Here is a 26,447-nt window from a genome sequence, read left to right as displayed (position 1 = left end):
GAGATCAGTGTTTCTCAAACTGGGGGTCCTGACACAAAAGGGAGTTGCAGGGGGGTTGCAAGGTTATTTTAGGGGGGTAACTTAGGGGGGTATTGCCACCCTTATTTCTGTGCTGCCTTCAGAGTTGGGCAGCCAGAGAGTGGCAGCTGTTGGCCAGGCGCCCAGCTCCAAAGGCAGCGCCCTGCCAGCAGCAGCACAGAAGTAAGGGTGGCAATGCCATACCATACCAGCTCTGAAGGCAGAGCTGCCACCAGCAGCAGCGCAGAAATAAGGATGGTGATACCATACCCTTACTTCTGCGCTGCTGCCTTCAGAGCTGGGTGACTGGAGAGTGGCGGCTGCTGACTGAGGGCCCATCTCTGCAGGCACCAGCGCTGAAGTAAGGGTGGCAGTACCATACCACGCAATCCTTACTTCTGGCTTGCTGCTGGCAGCAGCTCTGCCTTCAGAGCTAGGCTCCCAGCCAGCAGCCACCACTATCCAGCTGCCCAGCTCTGAAGACAGCGCCACTGTCTGCAGCAGTGCAGAAGTAAGGCTAGCAGTACTGCAAACCCCCCTACAATAACATTGTCACCCCCCACAACTCCTTTGTGGGTCAGGATCCCTACCATTAACACTGTGAAAATTCAGATTTAAACAGCTGAAATAATGAAATTTACGGTTTTTAAAATCCTATGACCGTGAAATTGACCAAAATGGACTGCAAATTTGAGAGGGCCCTAGTTATAAACTTGCCAAGTGTACTTCCTTGCAGAATGTGAACACTGAATAAAATATTTTAATAAAACAGATCATAAATACTTAATTTGATTTATTATAAGTGATTTATTATAAGTGTCTAATTTATTTTTTCTTTCATCTGTGTATGTGTCAGTACAAAGTGTGACCAAAATGCATCCCTTGCCTGATTCATTAGGCAAAGTACTGAAATTTCTTGCACATGAGTTCTTATGCCCCAAAAAATTATCTTTAACTGAAATCTGAAATGTAATATGGCATTTGTAAAATGCCAATAACTTGTCTGACCAACAGGTCATGAGTATTAAAAAGGCCTGATACAAAGCTCATTTAACACAATGAAAATATTCCCACTGGTTTCAATAGCCTTTGGCTCAGCCCCTATATGCCCCAGAAAAACTGGAGAGACTATATGGTAATTACTTTTACTGACATGGAGAGAACATCCAAAAATAACTCTCCTTTTGTATAATAATTTAGGAGAGGTGTTCAGCCAAGCAGCTTTGGTTTTGGTATTGCATAAGTCAGGGGCGGCACTAGCTTTTTTGTCACTCTAAGCACGGCAGTCAGGCTGCCTTCGGCGGCTTGCCTGCAGGAGGTCCGCTGGTCCCGCGGCTTTGGCGTACCCGCCGCCGAATTGCTGCAGAATCCGCAGGACCCGTGGAACTCCCACAGGCGTGCCACCGAAGGCAGCCTGACTGCCACCCTCGTAGGGACCGGCAGGGCGCCCCTCATGGCTTGCCGCCCCAGGCACGTGCTTGGAGCGCTGGTTCCTGGAGCCGCCGCTGGCATCAGTTGCCTCAACTGTACTGCCATGTCTTACCATAAGCAGCCTAACCACTTGTGGTAAATGTACCATAGAGGGAAGCTCCAACCTTATCCCAGTGGGTGGAGCCCACTCCAGGATCAGATGAACTAATGACACCCTCGCCACACACACAAACAAACCCAAGTGTTATGAAAACCACAAATGCATTTGCCTCAGATCAACCTCATTCATGATCTATACAAATTAATCTAATAAATAAGGATCTTTTACACATATTTGACTCTGACCCAATGAACGCAAGAGTGGAAAAAAAACACCCTCCTCACCCCAAAAGATAATATATGATGACTGGACGGCATCAGACACCTGTCTCTGAATGGCAATATACAAAAACCTGTAGGAGAACACTTCAACCTCCCTGGCCACGCAATAGCAGATTTTAAGGTGGCCATCCTACAGCAAAAAAACTTTAGGACCAGACTTCAAAGAGAAACTGCTGAGCTCCAGTTCATCTGCAAATTTAACACCATCAGTTTAGGACTAAACAAAGACTGTGAATGGCTTGCCAATTACAGAACCAGTTTCTCCTCCCTTGGTTTTCACACCTCAGCTGCTGGAACAGGACCTCAGCTGCTGGAACAGGGCCTCATCCTCCCTGATTGATCTAACCTCGTTATCTCTAGCTTGCTTCTTGCTTGCTTATATATACACACCTGCCCCTGGAAATTTCCACTGCTTGCATCCGAAGAAGTGGGTATTACCCCACGAAAGCTCATGCTGCAAAACGTCTGTTAGTCTATAAGGTGCCACAGGATTCTTTGCTGCTTCTACAGAACCAGACTAACACGGCTACCCCTCTGATACCTGTCTCTGACAGGCTTTCCACCCTGTAAATTGCTGGATTTTGTTCAGTACAGAACATCATGCAGATGCATAATGTGCTTGGTGCCTCTACACTCTCCAACTGATAACACAAGAACTAATCTAACCATTCCTTACCTTTTTCATACAACATTATCATTTAAAAATGCTAAAAAAGACTTATTGGCCATATGTGGCTATTTAAGATGCAGCAATCCATTGACAGTGTTTAGTTAGTCAAATCCTGTTCTCTGTTGAAAGGATGCTGGCCGTGCCATGGAGCTTTTTGGGGTGGTAGTAGTAAGGAATAACCGTGCTGATCATGACCAGAATTTCTTAGGAGCAGATGGGTGGGGAAATTAGGAATTGCAGGGATTCTGATAGGGATGCAGAAGGTGGAGGAAAAAAAGTTAAACCCATTTATCTTATTTTTAGCTCAGGTCACCGATCAGTTCACTTTGATTATTTATGATCTACAGAATCAATGCTATAGTTTGTTTTTATGGTTAAGACCAACAGTGGAAAACTGCTGCTAGTATGAGATGCTAAATATTTACAGTGAGGAGGTCTTTGAGAAATACCAAAATACTTAAGAAATAAATAGCCATATAGAAAATATGACAAAATATTAAAAAATACTAATGTATTTATTTTTAAAGCATTTATATTTCAAGTATGTATATCTTTAAACAGAACTGCTATTATCATAAAAAAGGAAAAGACAGTTACTCACCTTCTTGTAACTGTTCTTCGAGAGGTGTTGTTCATGTCCATTCCAATTAGGTGTGCGCGTGCTGTGTGCACAGTCATTGGGAACTTTTTCCCTTAGTAGCTCCCATTGAGTTGACCAGGGAGCCCCCTGGAGTGATGCTCTCATGGCGCTCAATATATGACCTGCCAACCCGACCCCCCCCTTCGGTTCCTTCTTGCCGGCTACTCCGACAGAGGGGAAGGAGGGTTGGTATTGGAATGGACGTGAACAACACCCCTCGAAGAACAACAGTTACAAGAAGGTGAGTAACCATCTTTTCTTCTTCGAGTGATTGTACATGTCAATTACAATTAGGTGACTCCCAAGCTCTCCCACAGGGTGGGGTCAGAGTTAAGGAATCTACCGAAAGCTGCATTGTCTCTAGTGTGCTGTGTGATGGCACAGTGGGTGGCAAAAGAATGCACTGAGGACCAGGTAGCCACTCTTCAAATCTCTTGGATGGACACCTGGGCCAGAAAAGCGGTGGACGAGGCCTGAGCCCTTGTCGAGTGGGCTGTTATCCAGGAAGAGCTGCGCTGCAAGGAGACCAGAAGTCCCTTCATCCAGTCCGCCACCACTACAAACAGCTGGTTTGACTTTCTGAAAGGCTTTGTGCACTCAATGTAGAACGCTAACGTCCTCTGCACATCTAACGAGTGAAACTTCTGCTCCTGTGCGTTGGGGTTGGTGTGCGGCTTGGGGTAGAAAACAGGTAGAAAAATGTCCTGGCTGAGGTGGAATTCGGATACCACCTTGGGGAGAAAAGCTGGGTGCAATCTAAGTTGTACCTTGTCCTTGTGGAAGACTGTGTAGGGGGGGTCGGAGGTTAATGCTTTTAGCTTCGATACCCTCCTGGCTGATGTGATTGCAACCAGAAAGACTACCTTCCACAAGAGATACAGAAGGGAACATGTACTGAGTGGTTTGAAGGGGGCTCCCATAAGCCTAGCTAGGACCAGATTGAAGTCCCAAGTTGGTACTGGTGGGTGAGACAGAGGGTATAAGCGTTCCAGGCACTTAAGGAAATGGCCTGCCATAGGACTGGCGAAGACTGAATGCCCCAACTCTCCAGGGTGGAAAGCTGAGATGGCCACGAGGTGCACCTTGACAGACGACATGACCAGGCCTTGCCACTTCAAGTGTAGGAGGTAGTCCAGGATGAATGGTATAGATGCCTGGAGTGGAGATACTCGACTGAGATTACACCAGCACAAAAACTGTTCCCATTTGGCCAGGTAGGTGGCTCTGGTGGAAGGTTTCCTGCTACCAAGGAGCACCTCCCTCACCAATTCCATGCACTGGAGCTCCCTTGTGTTTAAACATGAAGCTTCCAGGCCATGAGGTGCAGGAAATAGAGGTCTGGGTGAAGCAGGTGGCTGTGGTCCTGCTTAATCAGATTGGGAAGGAGCAGCAGCGCAATGGGGGTGCTGATTGACAGCTAGAGAAGTGTGGTGTACCAATGTTGGCGCAACCAAGCTGGAGCGAGCAAAATTACCTCTGCCTTGTCCCTGCAGATCTTGAGGAGAACCTTGTGGATGAGTGGTATCAGAGGGAAGGCATACAGTATATGGTCCCCTCCCTCAGTGCATCGTGAATGCATCCAAGATTGATCTCAGGCTGTGTGTGTGGAAGGAGCAAAATGTTGGACACTTCCTGTTGCTCCTTGTGACGAATAGGTCTACCTGGGGAAACCCCCACCTTTGGAAGATGGAGTGGATGATGTCCATCCAGATAGACCACTCGTGACTGTGGAACGACCTGCTGAGGTGGGCTGCAAGCTCATTGCATGCTCCAGGGAGATAGGATGCCTCCAGGTGAATGGAGTGGACTACCCAAAACTCCCACAGGTGGAGAGCCTCCTGACAGAGAGGGGAGGAGCGGGCTCCACCCTGCTTGTTAATATAGAACATGGCGGTGGTGGTGTCAGTCAGCACTGCCACGCAGTGACCTTGCAATACTATATGGAAGGTCTGGCAGGCTAGTCTTACCGCTCTGAGTTCCTTTATATTGATGTGGAGCAGGATCTCAGACTCCGACCACATGCCTTGAGTCTGTAAGTGTCCTAGGTGTGCCCCCCAATCGAGGTCTGAGGTGTCCATTACTAAGGTCATGGATGGTTGAGGGGTGGTGAATGGGAGTCCTTCACAGACCACGCGAGGGTCCAACCACCATCCTAAGGTGTCTAGGACTCGTGGCGGTACCGTTGCTACTGAGTCTAGATTGTCTCGACCCAGGTGATAAGCCATAGTAAACCATGCCTGGAATGGTCTGAGTCTCATCCTGGCGTGCCGCACCACATAGGTGCATACTGTCATGTGTCCCAAGAGACTGAGGCATGTCCTCGCAGTGGTGGTGGGGTCTGAGCATCTGAATGACGTGTGACAGGGTTGTGGAATCTGGGTTGTGGCAGGATGGCTTTCGCCTGAACCAAGTCCAGCATCGCCCCAATGAATTCTATAAATTGAGGAGGAAACCCAGCCTCTGGAAGGTCTCTTTGACTAACCAGACATGGGACTCCACCTGCTCCCTAGAGCTCCCTCGCAGGAGCCAGTCGTCTAAGTAGGGGTATACTTGCACCTGTCTCTTTCGGAGAAAGGCTGCAACAACCGACATACACTTGATGAACACCCGGGGGGCTGTTGATAACTCGAATGGGAGCACCGTGGACTGATAATGTATGCGGTTGTCAATGAACCTCAGGAAGCGTCTGTGGAGTGGCCAGATGCCTATGTGGAAGTATGCGTCTTTCATGCCGAGGGCAGCGTACCAGTCCCCTGGATCCAGAGAAAGGACAGTTGTGCTCAGGGAGACCAAGCGGAACTTCAACTTTACCATGAACTGATTGAGTCATAGCAGGTCTAAGATGGGTCTGAGACCCACCTTTGCCTTGGTGATTGTGAAATAACAGGAATAGAATCCCTTGCCCCTTAGCTCATGAGGAACCTCCTCCACCGCTCCCATGGCAAGGAGCACCTTATCCTCCTGGATAAGGAGTTGTTCATGAGAGGCGTCCCTGAAGAGGGATGGGGAGGGGGGGTGGGAGGAAGGGGAGGAGATGAATTGGAGAGAATATCCCACTTCTACCATGGGAAGAACCCAGCAGTCCGATGTTATGTGGGACCATGCATGGTAGAAGTGGGATGGACAGTTCAAAAAATGGGGCGGGGGAAGGATCAGCAGTCGTGGCTGGTACGCAATCCTCAGGCATCCCTTCAAAATCCTTGCTTGGGTCCTGATGATGGCTTGGTTGGGTCCTGCCCCTGGCCTGAGAGAGGGTTAGAAGGACTATGCATGGAATTTCTGTCTCTCTGGTGGTAAGTATCCTGCCTAGGGTGGGTTTGGTATTGCCTCTGCTGTTGCACCAGCTGAGGCTTGAAGAGTTTTCTCTGGGTAGCAGGTGTGTGCGTCCCCAGAGATTTCATGGTTGCCCTGGAATCCTTAAGGCTGTGAAGCCTTGAATCAGTCTGGTCAGAAAACAGCCCTGCACCCTCAAAGGGAAGGTCCTTCAGGGTCTGCTGAACTTCCAGGGGAAGCCCGGACGCTTGGAGCCAACCTGTTCTCCTCATGACCACCCCCGAGGCAATGGTAGTGCCTTGGAGTAGGCCGAGTCGAGTGAGGCCTGCAGGGATATCCTGGCAACTGCCTTCCCCTCCTCGACCAGAGCCGAGAACTCAGCCTTTGAGTCAGTGCGAAGTAATTCCTTATATTTTGACATGGAGTCCCATGAGTTAAAATTATACCTGCTAAGGATAGCTTGCTGGTTAGCTATCCTCAGCTGTAGACCCCTGCGGCATAAATTTCCCTGCCAAAGAGGTCCATCCGTTTGCAGGGCCAGCTTTAGGCCGATTCCCCGGAATTGGGCCCCACGCCTAAGAGGGCCCCGCGCTATAGGGGCCTTTTTAATTTTTTAATTTTTTTTTTTTACATAGCCTTCACACGCTCTGGGTCTTCGGCGGCATTTCGGTGACAGGGGTCCTTCACTGCCACGGAAGACCCGGAGCGAGTGAGGGAACCCTGCCGCTGAAGTGCCGCTGAAGACCCAGACCACTGCCAGGTATTCGAATTGGGCCCCGCAGTTCCTAAACCTTATTACCTAAACAGGCTTGGCAGGATCTGATTTAAATCGACAGATGTTGGTAAATGTAGATTTCTGCTCACACTGAAATTGACAAGAAAATATCCAGCAATAACAGTTATGCAAGTTTAGGGGGGAGGGATAGCTCAGTGGTTTGAGCATTGACCTGCTAAACCCAGGGTTGTGAGTTCAATCCTTGAGGGGGCCACTTAGGGATCTAGGGCAAAAATTGGTCCTACTAGTGAAGGCAGGGGGCTGGACTCGATGACCTTTCAAGGTCCCTTCCAGCTCTAGGAGATTGGCATATCTCCAATTATTATCTTATTACCTAAAGCCGGCCCTGTCCGTTTGGCCTCCTTGGCCTTAGGAGCTGGTGCTTGTTGGCCCCGACGCTCCTTCTCATTCACCACAGAGACCAGCAGGGAACCAGGGTGTGGGTGGGAGAACAAAAAAAAAAAAAAAAAGTATTTTCTTTCCACACCCCTAGCGGTCGGTGGAATGGAGTCTGCCACAAAGTACTATAATTGTTGCCAACAGTCTTAATTACTGGCAACGCCACTCTGGAAGGGCCTGACGGCATAAGAATGTCCACTACCGGGTCCTCTGGCTCAATGACTTCCTCCACTTGCAGGCCCATATTACAGACAATGTGTCGGAGTAGGTCCTGGTGGGCCCTGTGGTCGATGGGCAGAGGACCTGAAGTTGAGGCCCCTGCCACCGCCTCATCAGGCGAAGACGAAGAAGAGGCCAGTTGAGGCACAGGGTCATCATGGCCCACCATGTGCTCAGGTTGGTCCTGGGAGGCGCTGGTGCCAAGTGGCTGAGCATGGTCCGACGGGACCTTGGATGAGGGTGGATCTGGGGTCAGTTCCAATGTGCCCTCTGTATTAGTGGGGGGGGACAAAAAAGAGCCACCTCTGTGTCCACCGTTGACAGTGCCCAGTGATGCCCCGACATAACGGACCTAGAAACCCTGGAAGGGGTACCCTGGGCCTGATAAGCCCAGGGGATCCAGAAGGGCCATTGTGCAGCGGGTGGCCATTGAGGTTGCCAGGACAAAGGAGCATGTCTCCCACGCTTGTCCTACCTGTGCCTACTATGCCATATGTAGTAGGAGCCGTTCTCAGAGTCTGAGGATCCCTGCGCTGGCGGTTGGTGCCAAGAGGAGGAAGTCGGAGATCAATGCCACAACAACCATGTAGATGACCTGTGTCAGCTTTCCCACAACTTAAAACGGTGCCGCAAGTCGAGTGCTGGGGAGCGGCTCCTATGTTATGGTGCCATATCATGGTACGGGACGATAGAGGGCGATTGTGACTGGTGCCGATTCCCCGGTGCTGGAGATCCCGAGCGACGCGCTCCCTGGGTCTTGCTGTCGTGTGCTGGGGATGGTGCTGGGGGTGAAGTACACCGTGAATGGTGCCATGAATGGTGCTGGTCTGGAAAGGAAGATGGCCTCATCATTGCCGGTTTGCCGGGGGCTTGTTTCTAACAGCAGGGGGCTGAGGCAGAGTACTTTCTATGAGGTCCCTTGCTGCTTCGAAAGTATCTGCGGTGGAGGGGGCTTCCAACTCCTCCACCAAGTCGAGCCCTGCCGGAGACTCATTGGGTGCTGGACTCAACGGTGCCAACTGGTTGCCGGAGTCGACAGCATGGGGTTTTGCTGCTTGGAAGTTAAGTCCTTCCTCTGAGGCAGCAAGGTCATCCCTGATGGTCTCGCTCTCTGAGGAGAGTGCCCTCTGTCGGCCTTCTTATGGTGCTTAAGGGGCAACGGGGATGTTGACCAGTGCCAGAGCACCACACCGTGCTGTGGTGCCAGGGATCTTCAGTACCGAGGGACTCTAGCACCAGAGTCCTTCTTGGTACCGGTTCGTGGACCGACACTGGGGCGTTGCACACCGAGCTCAAGCCTGGGACTTGGCGGTTAGGTGCTGAGGGATGGAGTGCAACTTCCATCAGTAGTTGTATCAAACAGAAGTTGCATTCCTTCCTAGTCCTAGGCTTGAAAGCCTTGCAGATCTTGCAACGCTCGGACTGGTGCGCCTCCGCGAGACACCTCAAGCACGAGTCGTGAGGGTCACTGTTTGGCATAGGCTTCTTGCATAGACTGCAAGATTTAAATCCTTGAACTTGAGGCATGCCCTGGAGCCCAACGTGGGGTGAGGGGAACGATCCACTCACCAACTATATTACTAACAATAACTAAAACAAGAAAATAAATATTTCAAAAGAAAAACTAAGAATGGCTAAGGGAAGACTTGAAGGCAAGCAGTCTAACACAGTTCCAACACCACCACAGATGGTAAGAAGGAACTGAACGGGGATCGGGTCAGCAGGGTCATATATTGAGCATCATGAGGGCGCCACTGCAGGGGGCTCCGTGGCTGACCTGACAGGAGCTGCTAAGGGAAAAAGTTTCTGATGACCGTGCATGCAGCACGCACACACCTAATTGGAATTGATGTGAACAATCACTTGAAGAAGAAGTGCTATTTCAGTGGGCGGGTGAGCATTCTTTTAAACACAGGTTATTGCTTTTAGTAAAGTATACACACTATACATTTTGGTAAGCCTGACTTTTCAAATCAAACTGCAAGCTTAAAAAGATGGAAGAGAAAACAGTATGTTTCTTTGGCAACAACAAAACAAGGTTAGCTGGTTTTAATTTTCTCTACAAAATTTCACAACACAATAGAACATAAAATATAGATCAGGCAAAGTAGTACTAACATCACAAGACACAACCATCATCTGAAAATGCATATTCAACTTCTGTATATGAAAAATGATAAAAAATAAATCAGTGTACTTAGGATAGTAAATTATTGTACAAAAAGGAGGGTTATGCTAGATTTTTTTTTTACTAAGTGGTTCATGATGCGAGTAGTGTTTTTTAAAAAATAGTTTGAAAATATCCTTTTCTCGGTATGAGAGAATTTTCCATATTCATTTTTATTTCATCCACAGGCATGGACAACAATCCAGTATTTACTAAGGAGTAGTATCACAATCTGATGCAGTGACTTGGGCTACATCCAGATCCCACTATTGGGCCCAAACCCCCCAGGTTCTTAGGCAGCAGCCTTAAGTGCATCATGGTGATGCAGTGGCTAACCAGTACCCCTGAGCAACAGCCTTAGTGCTAAAGGCCTACAGGCCCACAGCACCCATACTCCAGGCCCCTGATTGGATGGACAGGCAGCACATTCACTGGGTATCTGGACTATATAAAGGCTCCAACAAGAAGAGGAAAATGTCTGAGCCTCAGACGAATGCCTGCTGGTTGCTCCCCAGACTGCCTCACCTGATCCTGCTTTGCTGCCTCATCTGTCCTTGCCTCCCCAACCTACTGGTCTGGCCCCTAGGATTGGATCTTCTGGCTACTGACCCCTAGAAGAACTCTGACCATTGTCCCAGGCTGCTTCTGATATGGACTGACCTGCTGGCTGCCAACCACCCATGCACACGACTACTGCTCTGGACTATCCCCAGCCCACCTCAGCTACTGGGCATTACAGGATATTAGACTACAGTTCAGGGAGTCAGTGGGTTTTCACCAGGTTCTGCCAATCTATGTTCCTCAGCTTTTTCTTCTGCACAATAGGACACATTCATCTGACAGTGCAAAGGAGCACCTTAGCCTTTTTGCATGGAGCTTGCACTGCACAGCAGCCCTGTACTGGGCTTGGCTGGGAGGACAGGGCAAGACTGTCTGGAAACTTGTGAAAGCTTTTTAATTGGCTTGTAGGGAATGGCATCATTCTTTCTCTCTCTTCCAACCATCTCAGTGCTGCCACTGTATCACTTGGTATCATAAGACAGAGGTAATGTGATAGGATAAAAGACAAGGACAATAATAGGACAAGAAAAATAATGGAATAGTTCCACTTAACACAGTTTGGGTTGAGAACTACAATGATTGTGCTAGCAGAATCTGTACCCTAAAGCAATGTAATATATCCACTCTAGAAAGAGCTGTTCCAAAGACATACAGAGACAAGGAGCTCAAAGTGCTTTAATCATTAAGCTTCAAAATAACCATAATATATTATATAGGTATAAATAAGAATATACAGGATAAGGTGAAGTAAAAAGCAGTGTTTCCGGTGGTGGAGCACCAAGTAATTTTGTCCCCAAAATTACTACAAAAATTACTAAAAATGAATAGCCTACAGAAGCAAGAAATGGTAGGCCAAATCTTAGTAATTGTCCTCAGTGCATATTCAGAGACTCCCACTATTTTAGTTAGGTGTGGTTCTTTCCATGCCTTATGGGACACCACAATTAAAGATAAGCAAAGTAATCACTATTACTCTGACTATTTTATTATTTAAAAAGGGAAATGAAAAAATAAACATGGTTATGCAGCTTACAATCTCTTCTGCGTGGAAAGCTTTCAACAGAGATTAAACCTTTGATAGTGAGTCCTCCTTTGATAGGGATGCTCTTCTCTAGGTAAGAGAAGACCAAGATATATTATTTCTCAAATCAGTGGTGAGTCCTGTCTCAATATATCACAAACCTTGTCCATATGGGGAGTTTAATCAGCAGTAACAAGTTCAGTATGAAAATGCCTGCAGAGAGACAATGCAATTTATTATAGTGCAATGACTCTGCATTTATTACAAATTCTGGAATCCTCTTTCAAAGTGTGTTATGTTTGATGCAAATTGAGTTAGTCCAGTGTATTGTTCATGTGCATACAATGCTACCACATATTACTTTGGCAGTCTTCCAGCTATTGTACCATACTGCTTTACGGACGTCTGTTATATACTTTGTTTACCTGCGTGCCTTCCACTGTTCTGAGGTCAAGTTGACCAGATGTTCCCTACCCTGTTTAAAAATTGGCAGGGGGCCATAATTTGTCCATTTGTTCCTATCACATTGCTGCAATATCACTCCAGAAGTCTTCCAACATGCCTCAAACGGCTGCTTGGAGCTGTGATGCAACCCTAGATCTCATCGCTATCTAGGGAGAAGCGTCAGTGCAGCAAGTGCATACAGCTAGCCACCAGAATAATGATCTTTTTGTGGACACTGCTAAGCAAATGAATGCAAGGGGCCACAACCAGGATGCTAACCAGGGATGGATACAGAGCAAACAACTCATAAACTCAGATTTTAAGGCCACAAGGGACCATCATGATCATCTACTCTGACCTCCTGCATACACCCATAACCTCTGGCTGAGTTAGCTTCCTGAAATCATGATTTAATGACTTAAAGTTGCAGAGAATCCATTATTTATTCTAGTGACCCATGCTGCAGAGGAAAGTGAGAAAAACCCAGAGTGTCAGGAGGATTTTACTTTTTTCCTATCAGCTTTTTATTACATTATATATATATATGCACACACAGAGAGAAAACTATACATAAACATCTCATAATATATTAACTATTCACTACCTAACCTTAGCTATAGTTGAAACATTTAATTACATATAATATGGTTAAAATAAATCAATTATTTGCATTACACAATTTACAAATGAAGAAAGTTTACAAAAGTCCAACTAGTTAAAAATATTAACATAAGAATAGAAGCAAAATTCAGAGGAAGAGGATAGAACGGGCAAGAAAAGGAAGTGGTTAGAGAAGTGAGGCTCATGCATTTAACAGGATCATTAAGATGCTTCCAGGAAAGCATTCCATATTGCTGAGAATTTTTCTTGGATATTGGTTACAGTATACTAATTATTTTCATGGTGGCCATGGCCAAACTTATGATGTTCATGTGCCAGTCTTCAATTGGTGGTTGCTTTTGGGATTTCCATTTGATAGTACTAGTCTTTTAGCAAATATTAGTGCTCTGCTGAGCTGAAGTTTTTCAGAATTATTTAGCTTCCAGTTAACAACAATTAGGTTTAATGTTACAGTTAGCTTGTCACAATTTTATTTGATAGGAAAAAAATTAACTCTGCAATGAAGATCTGCCCAAAACACACAAGTATAGGAGAATTCCCAGAGCATATGAATTAAGTTAGCACCTGCAGAATCACAGCACCAACATCTGTCTGATTTAGGAGCACCTATTTCTTAATAGTTGGAAAGGGTTCCAATGCATCCTCTGTATCATTTTTTGCTGGATTAATCATAAATGGAAATCCCAGGAATAGCTCAGAGCACTGATTGAAATTTGTTTCTATTGATTAGTAGAAAAAAATTGGCCTGGTTCCTCCTCCTATTTCTTTTTTTTGGGAATCTGTGTTTAATTCAAATTTGCTGGCCAGGCGTGCATGCAGTTTTACCATACGTCTTGGCAATCTGGGTAATATTCAGAGAAATGAAAGCAGTTCAGCTGGATCAAGGGTAGCACAGGCACTGGGCCAAATAGATGGGAGACAGAATGTTTAAATTGAATATATTGCCACTCCGTCTTAGTCTCTAGATTGACCCTTTCTTTTAATATTGTAAAAGGAAGAAAGTATCACTTTCAACAAGTTGACTGATGGTCAAAATCCCTTTCCTTATCCAATCTGGCCAAATGGAGGGGTTGCCTGTTATACAGAGTTTCAAGTTACCCCAGCTGAAGGCCTTTGTCTGTAGAAGGGCTTAATTTTTAAATTTAGTAGCCATTGTATGCCAAGTATTTCTGACAGCCACAATAGTTGACAATCATTCTGTTGGGAATTGGTAGTAATCAGAGTACAGCGCATTGGAAAGGGATGAAGGAACAACCAATTCTGCTTCCAGCTGGAGTCAATCAGGAGTTCTACAGAATGCGGGAATGAGCCACTGTGCTGCTTGGCTAAGAATTATTGCCTGATGGTAAAGTTTAAAGTTGGGAAATCTAAAACCATATGTTTTGATAGGGATCTGCCATCTTTGTAAGGGAATTCTGGGTTTGTTACCATCACCCCATGAGAAGAACCTAAACATGTTGTCCATTTTGATCAAATAAAAAGGAGAAATATGGATATGAAGGGAATTCAGAATAAAGAGGATCCTGGGAAGAGCATTCATTTTAATTATGCTTATTTGTCCTCAGATGGAGAGAGGTAGTGCCAGTCATCTATTTAAATCATTTGCTAACTGCATGATTCATGTGGCTAGACTTTTGAATTTCCTTACAGAACAGGATGCCAAAATATCTGAAGTTTGTCTGCTGCCATCTAAATGTCCCTATAAAAAAGCTGCTTCCAACTAAATCCAATGAGATCTTAATTGCTTCCAATTTATCCTAATTTATCTTTTAGCCAGAGAATTTACCAAAGTTACCTATTGTTTGTAGGATAGATTGACCCAGATTTTTAATAAATAGGATGATGTCATCTGCATAGTTAAGGATTTGTGTCTCCTGAGTCTCTGATTTGATCCCTTGAAGTTCCACATGCAGTGCTGCAAATGGCTCTAATGCTAGACTGAACAGGAGAGAGGAGAAGGGGCACCCCTCTCTAGTGCCCCAAAACAGATCAAAACAGGGTAGGGAGAAGATATTTTGCTATTTGTGAGGGTATGAGTGTTGGGTTTGGAATATAACAGCTTTATCTGTGAAATAAAGGATTTCCTCAACCCAAATTTATCCAGGGTAAGTAACAGATATTGCGAGTTCACCCTTGTCAAAGCTTTCTCTGCATTGAATGAAATGATTGAATGGGAATTTCTAGAATGTTGATGAAATGCCATAACTCTAATCAAATGACGTGTGTTATCTGAACCAGGCCTTTTTAAAATAAATCCCACTTGACTAGGAAGTACATCACTCATTACATTTTCAAGCCTCTTAACAAATATTTTTGGAAAGTATTTTTATATCTGTATTGATTAAGGAGCTGGGTCTATAGCTGTTACACTTTTGTACATCCTTACCCAATTTTAATAGTATACTAATTAGGACTTGACTTCCCTCAGACCAGGAGGTAACATATCTTTCTTTAAGGCATCTTTGTAAATGTATAACAGCTAAGGGATCAGAATTTCTTTGAAACTTTGATAGCCTATCGATAGAATTCTATCAGGGCTATGGGTCTTGCCCAGACTCATTTCCTTCATGACCTTGATTATGTCCTCTGATTGCAAAGGAGAGGCCACCCTGGCTTTCTGCTCTTCTGAGATTTGTGGGAGATTAAGAGTTTTAACATTATTCAGTTCTTTAGGGTCAAGTGGTGAATCATTATTCTAAAGAGCTAGATAGAATTTCAAAAATTGATCACTGATTAGTAAGAACCTGCCCTTGTTCTAATTTGAGTAATACTATTGGGACCTTTGATCTCTCATTTTTAATCTGTATGTGAGAATTTCCCCCACTCTGTCCCGACTCCCAGTATGGTGGTTTGGATCTAAGAAAAGCAAATTCAGCGTGTGCTGAAGTCAGCCTATTTACTTCATCCCAAAGATAATTTTTTTTTTAAGATTTTCTTGAGAAGGGTAGTTTGCACATTCTAAATCCACAGCTTTGAGTTGTTTGATCAATTCCAGGAGCTGAGCCTAGCTAGCCCTCTTCCTACCCGCTGAATAGGAAATTATCCTGCCCCTAATAAAAGCTATTAGTGTATCTGTAGCAGGGTGGACCCTGCTCCGGGGTTTTAAGGGGTTTAAACGGTGGCCTGACAGAGCTGGGCTGATTGGGAAAGTGGCTGCAGCTGGGGGCCACGCCCCAAACTGAGGAGCAGGGCCTTATAAGAGGCAGGGAAGCCAGAGCACAGACAGTCTCTCTCTGTGGTTAGAGAGAGATGGGCCTGGCTGCTTAGAAGTAGAGCAAGAGTACCTGGGTGAAGCAGGGCTGGGAAGGCTAAGGAGCTGGGGAGCTCTGGCCAGGAAAACCCCAGGCTGCAGCCTAGGGGTAGGCCAGAAGGTACTGTGGGGGGGGTTGCAAGGGACAACCCAGGAGTAGGCAAAGCAGCAGGTCCAAACCCCTATTGCCTGTGATGAGTGGGCTGATACTGCAGTCTGCCCCAGGGTGTGGGGCTAGACCATGACTGTCAGTGGCCACTACTGAGGCAAAGTGGGGATAGTAGGGTGGGGGTCCCCCTGGGAGGGGGAGACCCAATTATAGTTAAAGGGGCACCGGGTCCAGGGAGGGACACGGGGCCTGCGAACAGGGGGCTCACCAGCCTGCCGAGGGCGCTCCAGGGCTGGACTGAGTGAAATTCGGAGACCAACCAGCAGGAGGCGCGGCAGGGGTGAGTCGGCCCGTTTACAGTATCCCATAGGGTGCATCAGGATCTTTCTGGTATGTCATTTATTTAGAAGAAAAAATAAATTTCTTCTGTGACATAGTTCTGAAAGTATTTATTTTTCATAAAAGAGGAGTTCAGTCTCCATCTTTTACAAGTCCAATTAGTATCGGGAGAAGAAAACTATAGTATCATTGGGCATGATCAGAGATCATGATAAACTTGTTTGCATTATTAAGCATGGAGTCTACCAGATTAATAGAAATCAGAAAGAAATCTATTTGTAAATGTGAAGGTCGGGGGGCGGGGAAGTAAAATCCTTCAGGGTAGGGTTCTGCAACTGCCATACATCTTTTAACCGCAATTCTTCCACATAATGTTTTATAATGTTCCTAGATGTGACTGTGTACAGTGGGGCCAGCCTAACTTGTCTAAAAAAAAAAAAAAAAGAGTCCAATGCCTCATTAAAAACTCCTGGTATGATGATTTATTTTAGTGGGACAGTAATTAATTTAGAAAAAAAATCATTTAAAAAAAGCTTGGATCATTTTAAGTTAGTCCATATAGATTAATTAAGATATATGTAGAGTGAGATCTTAGCCTTCACCAGCAAAAATCTACCTTCCTCATCTTTATTTACATCTAGAATGTGTAGTCTTTTGTTAAATAATATTTCTACACTTTTGGCTGAAGAGAAGAAATTGTTAAACACCCATCCATCCCTCCTAAATTTCTCTGCCTGAAAGTCATTAAGGTGGGTTTCCTGTAGGAAGATATCTGCTTTCAGTGTTTTCAGATGAGTAATCACTCTTCTTCTTTTTAGTCGGTGATTCACCTCTTTGATGTTCCAGGGAATACAATTTATAATATTAGCTAGAAAGAGATTTTAGGTCAAACATCTCTTTATCAGGTGCCTGAATAGTGTCATTGCTTGGGCCATTGTTAGTTCCAAATTTCAGAAAAGTGTATCTGGGTTCCTCCTCACTGCTCTGAGGACATGAGAGGGAGGGAAAGGGAAGAGGATGAGGCAGACCAGGAAAGGGAAAAGATTGGTATAATGTGGGAAACAGAAAAACAGAGAAAAAGAAATGAAGTGATGAAAACTGACCAAGGATCACAAACATATATAACTCTTATCCAAACTGAAACAAGATCTAAGTCCAGGAGGTTTACAAGGAAGTGGTCTCATCATGCAAGGAAGTGGTCTCCCCCACCCCCAATACACTCAAATGAGGTACAACTGGTTTCCCTTAAATTTCACAAAGCAGAAATAGTCTTGTATCAAGGGAAGGCATGGTTTCTGCACTATTCACAACAAAAGTAAAAGAGGGTGGAAGGGGGAAGAAGGCTGGCATCTAATCTTAAGAACAAGTCTACAGTGGATATATAAGTTAACTGGCTCTGTGGATGAGGGAAAAGCAGTGGACGTGTTATTCCTTGACTTTAGCAAAGCTTTTGATATGGTCTCCCACAGTATTCTTGCCAGCAAGTTAAAGTATGGATTGGATGAATGGACTATAAGGTGGATGGAAAGCTAGCTAGATCATCAGGCTCAACAGGTAGTGATCAATGGCTCCATATCTAGTTGGCAGCCAGTATCAAACGGAGAGCCTCAAGGGTCGGTCCTAGGGCCAGTTTTGTCCAGTATCTTCATTAATGATCTGGAAGATGGCATGGATTGCACCCTCAGCAAGTCTGCAGATGACACTAAACTGGGAGAAGTGGTAGATATGCTGGAGGGTAGCGATAGGATACAGAGGGACCTAGACAAATTGGAGGATTGGGCCAAAAGAAATCTGATGAGGTTCAACAAGGACAAGTGCAGAGTCCTGCACTTCAGACGGAAGAATCCCATGCACTGCTACAGACTAGGGACCGTGTGGCTAGGCAGCAGTTCTGCAGAAAAGGACCTAGGGGTTACAGTGGACGAGAAGCTGCATATGAGTCAACAGTGTGCCCTTGTTGCCAAGAAGGCTAACGGCATTTTGGGCTGCATAAGTAGAAGCATCACCAGCAGATCGAGGGATGTGATCATTCCCCTCTATTTGGCATAGGCGAGGCCTCATCTGGAGTACTGTGTCCAGTTTTGGGCCCCACACTACAAGAAGGATGTGGAAAAATTGGAGAGTCCAGTGGAGGGCAACAAAAACGAGTGAGGGGCTGGAGCACATGACTTATGAGGAGAGGCTGAGGGAACTGGGATTATTTAGTCTGCAGAAGAGAAGAATGAGGGGGGATTTGATAGCAGCTTTCAACTACCTGAAGCGGGGTTCCAAAGAGGATGGATCTAGACTGTTCTCAGTGGTACCTGATGACAGAATAAGGAGTAATGGTCTCAAGTTGCAGTGGGGGAGGTTTAGGTTGGATATTAGGAAAAACTTTTTCACTGGGAGGGTGGTAAAACACTGGAATGGGTTACTTAAGGAGGTGGTGGAATCTCCTTCCTTAGAGGTTTTTAAGGCTCAGCTTGACAAAGCCCTGGCTGGGATGATTTAGTTGGGGATTGGTCCTGCTTTGAGCAGGGGGTTGGACTAGATGACCTCCTGAGGTCCCTTCCAACCCTGATATTCTATGATTCTAAATTACACAAATTGTTTAAATATTCTTATTCCAACATAAATAAATCATTTGCAGATAAGGGTTCATTAGCAGAACAGTTCTGCCTCAACTTTGCCTCCTAGAGCCTTGTCCATGCTGTCTTATAGTGTGAATGTCATTGCCCAATAGTTACATCAGCAATGTAAATCAGTGTGATGGGATTGCTCTACTCACCACTGGACGCACTGCCTCCTGGTGATTCTGCGGTGATTCTCGGTCATGCCAACACCCCTTCCATCAGCTACAGTCCATCATTTTCTCTTTTGCAGCCCCTTTCTCACTCCAGGAACTGTAATGTCTTCTTCATGACTCAGCCCTCCGGCCAGGTCACGATTGTGGTTCCCTGTTCTGGAGGGAAGTCTCAGGCAGTCTTACGCTTCACTGCCTCACAGTGCCAATCCTACAGTGGCAGCCAGGGGAACCCAGGCCCACCATCTACTCCAGGTTCCAGCTCAGAGATCCTCTACACAGCGGCCAAGGTCCGTTCCCTGCAACTTCCTGCCTTTCCCTGAGCTGCTTCCATACCTCCTGGCCCTCCCCACTCCTCTGGGTTTGCCAGTTTTTTCACTCCCTCCTCCCAGGGAGTAACTTTAGGCTAGTGTTTTTCAAACTTTTTGATACAAGGGACCGGCTTGCTGCCTTCCTAAACTGTGTCAGGGAGATCTCAGTGACTGGTGCCAGTCCACCGATTGGTCACTGAGTTGCCTAAATGAGTGTTTATTTCTCATCTCTGCAGCACCCACAAACATAGCTTCCTTTTCTGACCACTGCAGACTTCCCTGCAGCCCCCGACTCCTGGGCTTTGTACAGGCCCCTCCTAGTCCTGTCCAGCTGAGCATCATTTAATCTACCCCTACTCCCTGGCTCCTCCTCCAGGTGCAGCCTGGGGAGCTAATTGGCCTCCCTGGCCATCTTCACTCTTTCAAGCCTTGTGTGTGATAGACAACCCATCACAAGCAACATAATATTTATTTCAGCTCATTTAACAAAAATAAAAACTAAAAAAAGAACCTGAACGAGCATTGAGAAAACATCTGACAGTCTCATAACAACACATTCTCAGTAATTTAGTGAATCATAACCAATAATAATCATTCTTGGTTAGGGTTTTAGTAGATCAGATTTCTTTACATTTGACCTTTCAAGGTCCCTTCCAGTTCTAGGAGATTGGTATATCTCCAATTATTACCTTTATTATTATTTGGGGAATTGAAAAGATTTGTCATTAAACTGAAATTGTCATTACATTGTTTAGATCTGGTATCTCTATAGAGAATATTTCCCAGGTATCTGCCTGGCAATTCTTGCCCATGTGATCAGGGTCTAATAGATTGCCATATTTGGGATCAGGAAGGAATTTTCTCCCTGGTCAGATTGGCAGAAACCCTGGTCGGGGGGTTCACCTTCCTCTGCAGCATGAGGCATGGGTCACTTACAGGTTTAAACTACTGTAATTGTGAATTCTCTGTAACAAAGTCTTTAAACCATAATTTGAGGACTTCAGTAACTCACCCAGAGGTTAGGAGACTATTTCAGGAATGGGTGAGGTTCTGTGGCCTGCAATTTGCAGGTCGCATTAGATTATCACGATGGTCCCTTCTAACCTTAATATCTATGAGTCTATAAGTATACCTTTAAGGCAAATGAATTGAATATTTCCAGATTTACTATATACCCCAAGTCTAGGAAATTAGATGGGGATGAAACAAAAGGGAGCGAGGGAGGGAGATTAAAAAGGAGGGTGGGGAGAAGATTGGAAAAATGACTAGTAGGGAGAGTGCCTCAAACAGAAAACAAAAATCACACTTCCCTGTTGAACCATGTCAATACATGGATATAAAAAGTTTCCAGGTCCAGGTAAGCGATTATCTTAGAGTCAGGATTGCAAAGGTGGATATGCTCCTGGTGACTGGAATCATGAAGGGGTAGGGTAGAAGCAAGCAAAGCAGGTACATCCATGTTGTTTGTACTCCAACCTGCTAATTGCAGCAGCCAGGGCCCATAGTTGCTTCCTGAGTTTGGATGGAGGGTCAAAATTCAATAAAAGATAGGATCTTTCTCTCCACCTACTTGCTCCCTTGCTGGCTCCATCTGCTGCTGAAAGTTCAAAAAATGAAACATGACAGTGGCTCCAACAGTCAATCTCCCTACTCCAAATTGGTTGGCTATGGACCAGTAACAATAAAGGGTGGCCAGCTACCAGATGGCAGTGGCGACCTGATTTTTGATGAGTATGGGCACTGCATGTTGATACACTGCCACTGCAGCTCAGGATGAACTGAACACAGATCTAAAAAAAGGTCACCTTTGCCCTCCTTAAATTCTCTTACCACTGCTGGTCATCCATGTCTGCAGAACAATCCTTTTCCACCAATCAAAACTGGTTTCCTGAGCACAGAAATGGCGATGCGCCATGTGAAGCTGCTCCAGGAACGGCTCTTGTAGTAGCTCAGCGTCTTTCTCATCTTCCTTCTGCTGCTGCTGGAAGAGCTACTGTTGCAGCCAGATCATCATCTGTTGGGTGCTGTGGCAGGCAAAGTCCAAAACTGAAGTCACATGGCTCCAAGAGCCAAAATACAGTCCTTAAAGTTCAAAGAATTAAGACAGTGTTTATAAAACAAGTCAGTTTCAACAAGCATATTTCAGGAGTTCTTTGTGTGGGTTTAAAGTAATGGTTTTCTTTGCAAAAGGGAAAGGGGGTAAAAAAGGCCATTTTTGTGACTTTATTGCTGTGATAACACATCCCAAGCATTACGCCTGTGGAATAGAGAATAGCCTTATGTTATTTTACACAACTAGGTCTTTCTTTTAAAATGAATATTTTACAAACTTTATTTTTTTAAGATAAGGATATTCTCTATACCAGAATAGTATCTCCTTTTTGAGACTTGGTGCTTATCATGGGTTGACAGAAAGCAAAGATCTCACAGAAATTCCTTAGCTTGAACATTTCATATAATTAAATAAGCAACTAAAACATAAGCATGTAATCTGTTTTCTCCAAGCATTATAGTAATGGAAATAATTGTATCTCTTAAAATTCAGTAAATGCACAGGCAAGTTTGTAATAAAGGTTATTCACCTGTAGTAACTCGAGTTCTTTGAGTGGCCTCTGCACATTAACATTCCACCAGTCATAGGCAGCTCAGACGGTGGAACTTAGTTAACAGTGCTCATTGGAGTGCTCACACGCCTCTCCTGTCTCCAGTGTGCTCCTGAACAGTCTAAGAGAGTGGCTATAAAAAGGCACAACTACAGCCTCAGTTTCTTCCTACTGCTTCCTCTAAATGAATCAAAATTAAGATTCCAAGGAAGACGGGAAGATGATCAAGGTGTGTGACTATGTAAAGGTACATCTCGAAGAACTCCAATGACAGATAAGTGACCTCTGTTTCTTCTTCAAGTGACCTCTACATACGCCCAATATGCAGTGCTATACAGGAAGGTGGGATGAGAAATGTTCATTAAAATATTGCAATACAGGTCTATCAAATTGAGCATCTGTTCTGGACTGCAGGACTAATGAGTAATATACTTGATCAAACCCATCTAGCTAATGATTGTGGTGATATTATCTGCCCTTTAGTATTACATGCATAAGTCACAAATAGTTTTGATGTCTAAAACTTTTAGTCCTATCAAGGTAATAGGCTAAAGTTCTTTTTATGTCTAGAGTATGTTAATCTGTCTCCCACTTACGTATATGAGGTGTGGGGGATAAAATAGTATGTTTATGGACTGAGTGAGATGGAAATCTGTAAACACTTCTGGAAGAAATTTTGGATCAGAATGTAAAACTACTTTATTTTTAAGAAGCACTGTGAATGGAAGCGCCTGTAACTCACTTATTCTCCTTGCAGATGTAATAGCAATAAGAAAAACTGTCTTAATAGATAAATTAAATAAAGAATATTGCTTTTTGTCAATTACTTTTTGTAATGGGGGATTGGAGGAAACGCACATAGGAGAATGTGGTTCCAAGGATGGAGAAAGGCATCAGAGCTGGATCGATCACATTTTCCATGACCTCAAGCAAAATATCCAATCCCAGTCTGGTTGTGTCTGGGGTTGACCCCAGTAAGAGGAGACTTCATGTATCGCTGTGTCTTTGAATGACCATTTGTGATCATCCATCTTTTGTCTATTCAGTTGGTTTGTCAGACCATTCTGTTGCCCCACCAGATGCATCACTACAGGGTTAAGCTCCTGTGTAATGCACAATTCCCATACTTTTACTGCTCTTCTGCATAGTTGGGAATGATGAGCACCGCTTTGCTTGTTTATGCAAAACATTGTAGTCTGTGATCACCTGTATCATGCCCAATGCCCTCTCTTAATTCCACCTGATATATGTTACAATTTTTGTTGTCAGTATTCCAAAGACCTTGAGCTGTGAGACTGCCTCAATGGGCATCCCAACCTGTGTTGGCAGCATCTGTCATTGCTGTTGTGAATGACAGAAGGTGATTGAAGAGAACTTCTCTGAGTACATTTTATGGAACTGTCCACAAGTTTAGAGGCAGCAGGATACTTTTTGGAATGGTAATTTTTCATGTCAATTTCAATACAGCATTAACTTTCTGGACACCACCACCACAGCATCCAGCAGTTGTGTGTCATCTGATGCAGTATAGGTAGCAATTAATATCAACCATCCTAATTTAAAAAAACAACCCAAGCATGCTGAATCCAGTATTCTAGTAATTTGTACAATTTTGTTTGAAAGTAAATTTTCCACAAAGTTATTAAATTCATTTTATTTAGACTGTCTAGTTAACTAGCTCTGTCTTTTCAAACATTCATGACATAAATTGTATCAGAGACTTGTCGGTACGTTTCAAAAGAGTGGCTGAGGAAAGTCACTATGTAAGCATCTTAGCATACGTGCAACATGTTTCAGGTGATATATGACCAGGATTCATCACCGAATTTGGTCCGTTGGTTAGATCATTAGCTTCCCTGGACTGGGCCGGGTACTGACAGGCAGCACAACACATGAGACTGCACAAAGGGACCTGAAAGATTCTAATATAGCCTGCTGTTGCAAAAACAATGTTGATATGAAACAGATAACATGCAACAGGAGTTGGAATTAAATTTTCCAGTTTCCAACATAACACAATAAAAATCACAAGTGAAAGCTTTCTGCACATGAGCTTGATGAGATAACATCAAACAAATCTAATGGAAAGTTAAGTGCAGAAATAAATCTATTACAGCCTTAACAAAGGGCCTGTGATCACAGACAGCTGGGTGATAAAAACAACAAAAAAGGTTATAATTACGCTGGAAGAAAATTACACTTAAAAATATATAAAATAATTCAGAAGCTGAATATTGAAGATAACCACAGAGAATATTGTTTTTTAAAAAGTGGTGGGTGGCAGTTGCTTTCATTCAAAAATAAATTTTAAGCAGTGGCAAACTCAGAAAGTCAGTTTATGTTTTACTTTAATTATAATACATTCGGGGTGAAAGTAAAATTTCTCTCTTACCAGTATGTGGGGGCAGCTGCCCCCACTGCCCCCAGAAGAGGCAGGGCCTCAGGTGGAAGGGCAGGGCTAGGGGTCAGCGGCCGGAGCCCCGGGCCCTTTTAAATCACCGGCCCTGGGGTAGCTGCTCCTTTGGTCCCCCCGTCAGCAGTCCAGGGTGGGTGAAAAGGGGCAGGGACGTTAAAGCGCTGCTGCAGCAGTGTCCTTTTGCCGCGGCAGTGCTTTAAAGGACCCTGCAGGGACCCAGCAGGGCTACCGATGGCAGGCAGGCGACGCTCGCCCCTACAGGTACTGCTAGGGGAAAAACTTCCGGCACCAGTGCACGTGGTGAGCACGCACACCTACTGTGGAATACACAGTAGGTGTGCGTGCTGTGGAATACGCATGAGCAATCACTCAAAGAAAAACATAATCAGTACTAATGGAAAAAGTAAAAGCCCATAAGAAAACTGTTGAGGGAGCTCAGTGGAATAAGAAGGCAGATGAACAGGCTAAAAAGGGAGCCAAGGAGGGGATGATATGGCAACCGCAATTGCAGTTGGCCCCAATAACAAAAATAGAGGGAGAAAAGAAATTGATTTAGTAGCTTTACAAAGACAAGATCCTGAAATAAAAAACTGGTGTCAAAAGAAAAACACCTGGGATGGAAAATTTGGCAGCATTTCCAATTGAAATCAGCAATTGAAACAGGATTGGTACTAGCTACTAAAATGGAGTATAATATGTCTGTGTGAGTGGTTCCAATGGAAATTAGATCTGAAATGATCTCTCTAGTTCATGATAATGGGCATTTAGGAATAGATAAGACTCTCAGTAGGTTACGAATGGCAGGATGGTGGCCAAACATCAGGGTGGATATAGAGAAATATGTGAACAACTGTTTACCCTGTGCAGCAAATAATGCAGATGTTACCAGAGACTCTCTTTTACCTTTCTTTTTCACTTGCTTAACTTCTGTGTATCTTACATTATAGCACCCTGGAGAGAGATACTGATGGGAGGGCGGGAGTGAGAAACATCTAACAATTCACCTCTCCTAATAAGCATTTCAAAGATAGTGTTAATATCAGAGTGCATTAGTTTGCAAGAAACAGTAGTTAGATTTAAGCTAGAGGCTTTAGAGAAATTATAATTAATGATAGTTTGTAGTTAAAAATCCAACATGGCCACCACTATTTTCTCAAGAATTAATTACCTAAATTTATCTCTTCAAGGCCTCTATATAACAGCTTTCAATGTGCAAGAGCAAGTTGAATCCATCATAAAGAAGTTGTAGTAATCTTCATGACTTCTTGGCAGAACATAAACTTCAGTTGGATCAGTGCACTAAAACGAATATAACTGCACACCTAAAAGGACTTTGCACAACTTTCAGGGAATACTTTCCAGCTATGTCAGGCGATAATGACTGGATTCACAAACCTTTTGATTATACCACTTTCTCAACACAGATATTGAACACTGAGGAAAAAGAGAAATTGACTGAGATCTCCTGTGATTACGAACTGAAAAGGAGTTTCAGAAATCTGTCATTGATCAACTTTTGGCTGAGTTTAAGAAACGAGTACCCCCTTCTGGCAGAAAAAGCTACTGCAGTTTTGTTACCATTTTCAACAACATACTTATGCGAGAAAGCATTTTCCTCATATGTACATCTGAAAACCAAATACAGAAACAGACTTGATGCCAAACCAGACCTGAGACTTTATCTTTCTCCAGTGGTTCCAGACTTCCAAGAGCTATGCAGAGCAAAGTCACACTCAGGAAATTAAACTTAAATCTCTGGAAATATTCATTTTTAGGGGCGGGTTCACAAGATTTCACAATTTAATGAAAGGGGTTTGTGGGTTGTTAAAGTTTGGGAACCACTGCAATAGAGTAATGCAAGATTTAATCCAAAAAAAGGGGGATGTGTATAAAATAATAATATATAATAATAATAAAATGTGTGTGGTCATTTTTTGTTTAAATTTAATAGAGAAAGGCAGAAAGAAATAAAGAAAAATGAGAGAGTGAGAGAGGAAGGAAAGGAAGCATGGCAGGA

At 44.4% G+C, this 26,447-nt stretch overlaps 2 protein-coding genes across 3 annotated transcripts in view; one reads left to right on the top strand and one right to left on the bottom strand.

The window, feature by feature from the left end:
* ANKRD34B (ankyrin repeat domain 34B) overlaps window positions 1-10,487 on the top strand; it is a 28,437-nt gene extending 17,950 nt beyond the window's left edge. Inside the window, exon 4 of the mRNA XM_045020764.1 lies at window positions 10,162-10,487. Coding sequence (XP_044876699.1) covers window positions 10,162-10,196 — 35 coding nt within the window. The 3' untranslated portion in view covers window positions 10,197-10,487. The remainder of the gene's footprint in view (window positions 1-10,161) is intronic.
* Window positions 1-26,447, bottom strand: part of FAM151B (family with sequence similarity 151 member B) — a 68,011-nt gene that overhangs the window by 1,386 nt on the left and 40,178 nt on the right. Inside the window, exon 7 of one of the 2 annotated variants that reach the window (XM_045020766.1) lies at window positions 21,237-21,493. The exons of the other annotated variant lie outside the window; for it this stretch is intronic. Within the exon in view, the coding sequence (XP_044876701.1) occupies window positions 21,402-21,493 (92 nt within the window). The 3' untranslated portion in view covers window positions 21,237-21,401. Of the gene's footprint in view, window positions 1-21,236; window positions 21,494-26,447 lie in introns of those variants that run through there. 2 annotated transcript variants of the gene reach the window in all.

Source organism: Mauremys mutica, chromosome 6 (assembly GCF_020497125.1).
Source record: "Mauremys mutica isolate MM-2020 ecotype Southern chromosome 6, ASM2049712v1, whole genome shotgun sequence".
In the NCBI taxonomy this organism is placed as follows: Eukaryota; Metazoa; Chordata; order Testudines; family Geoemydidae; genus Mauremys; species Mauremys mutica.
Note: the sequence above shows the minus strand (reverse complement) of the source record. Positions and strands in the feature narration are given on the sequence as shown.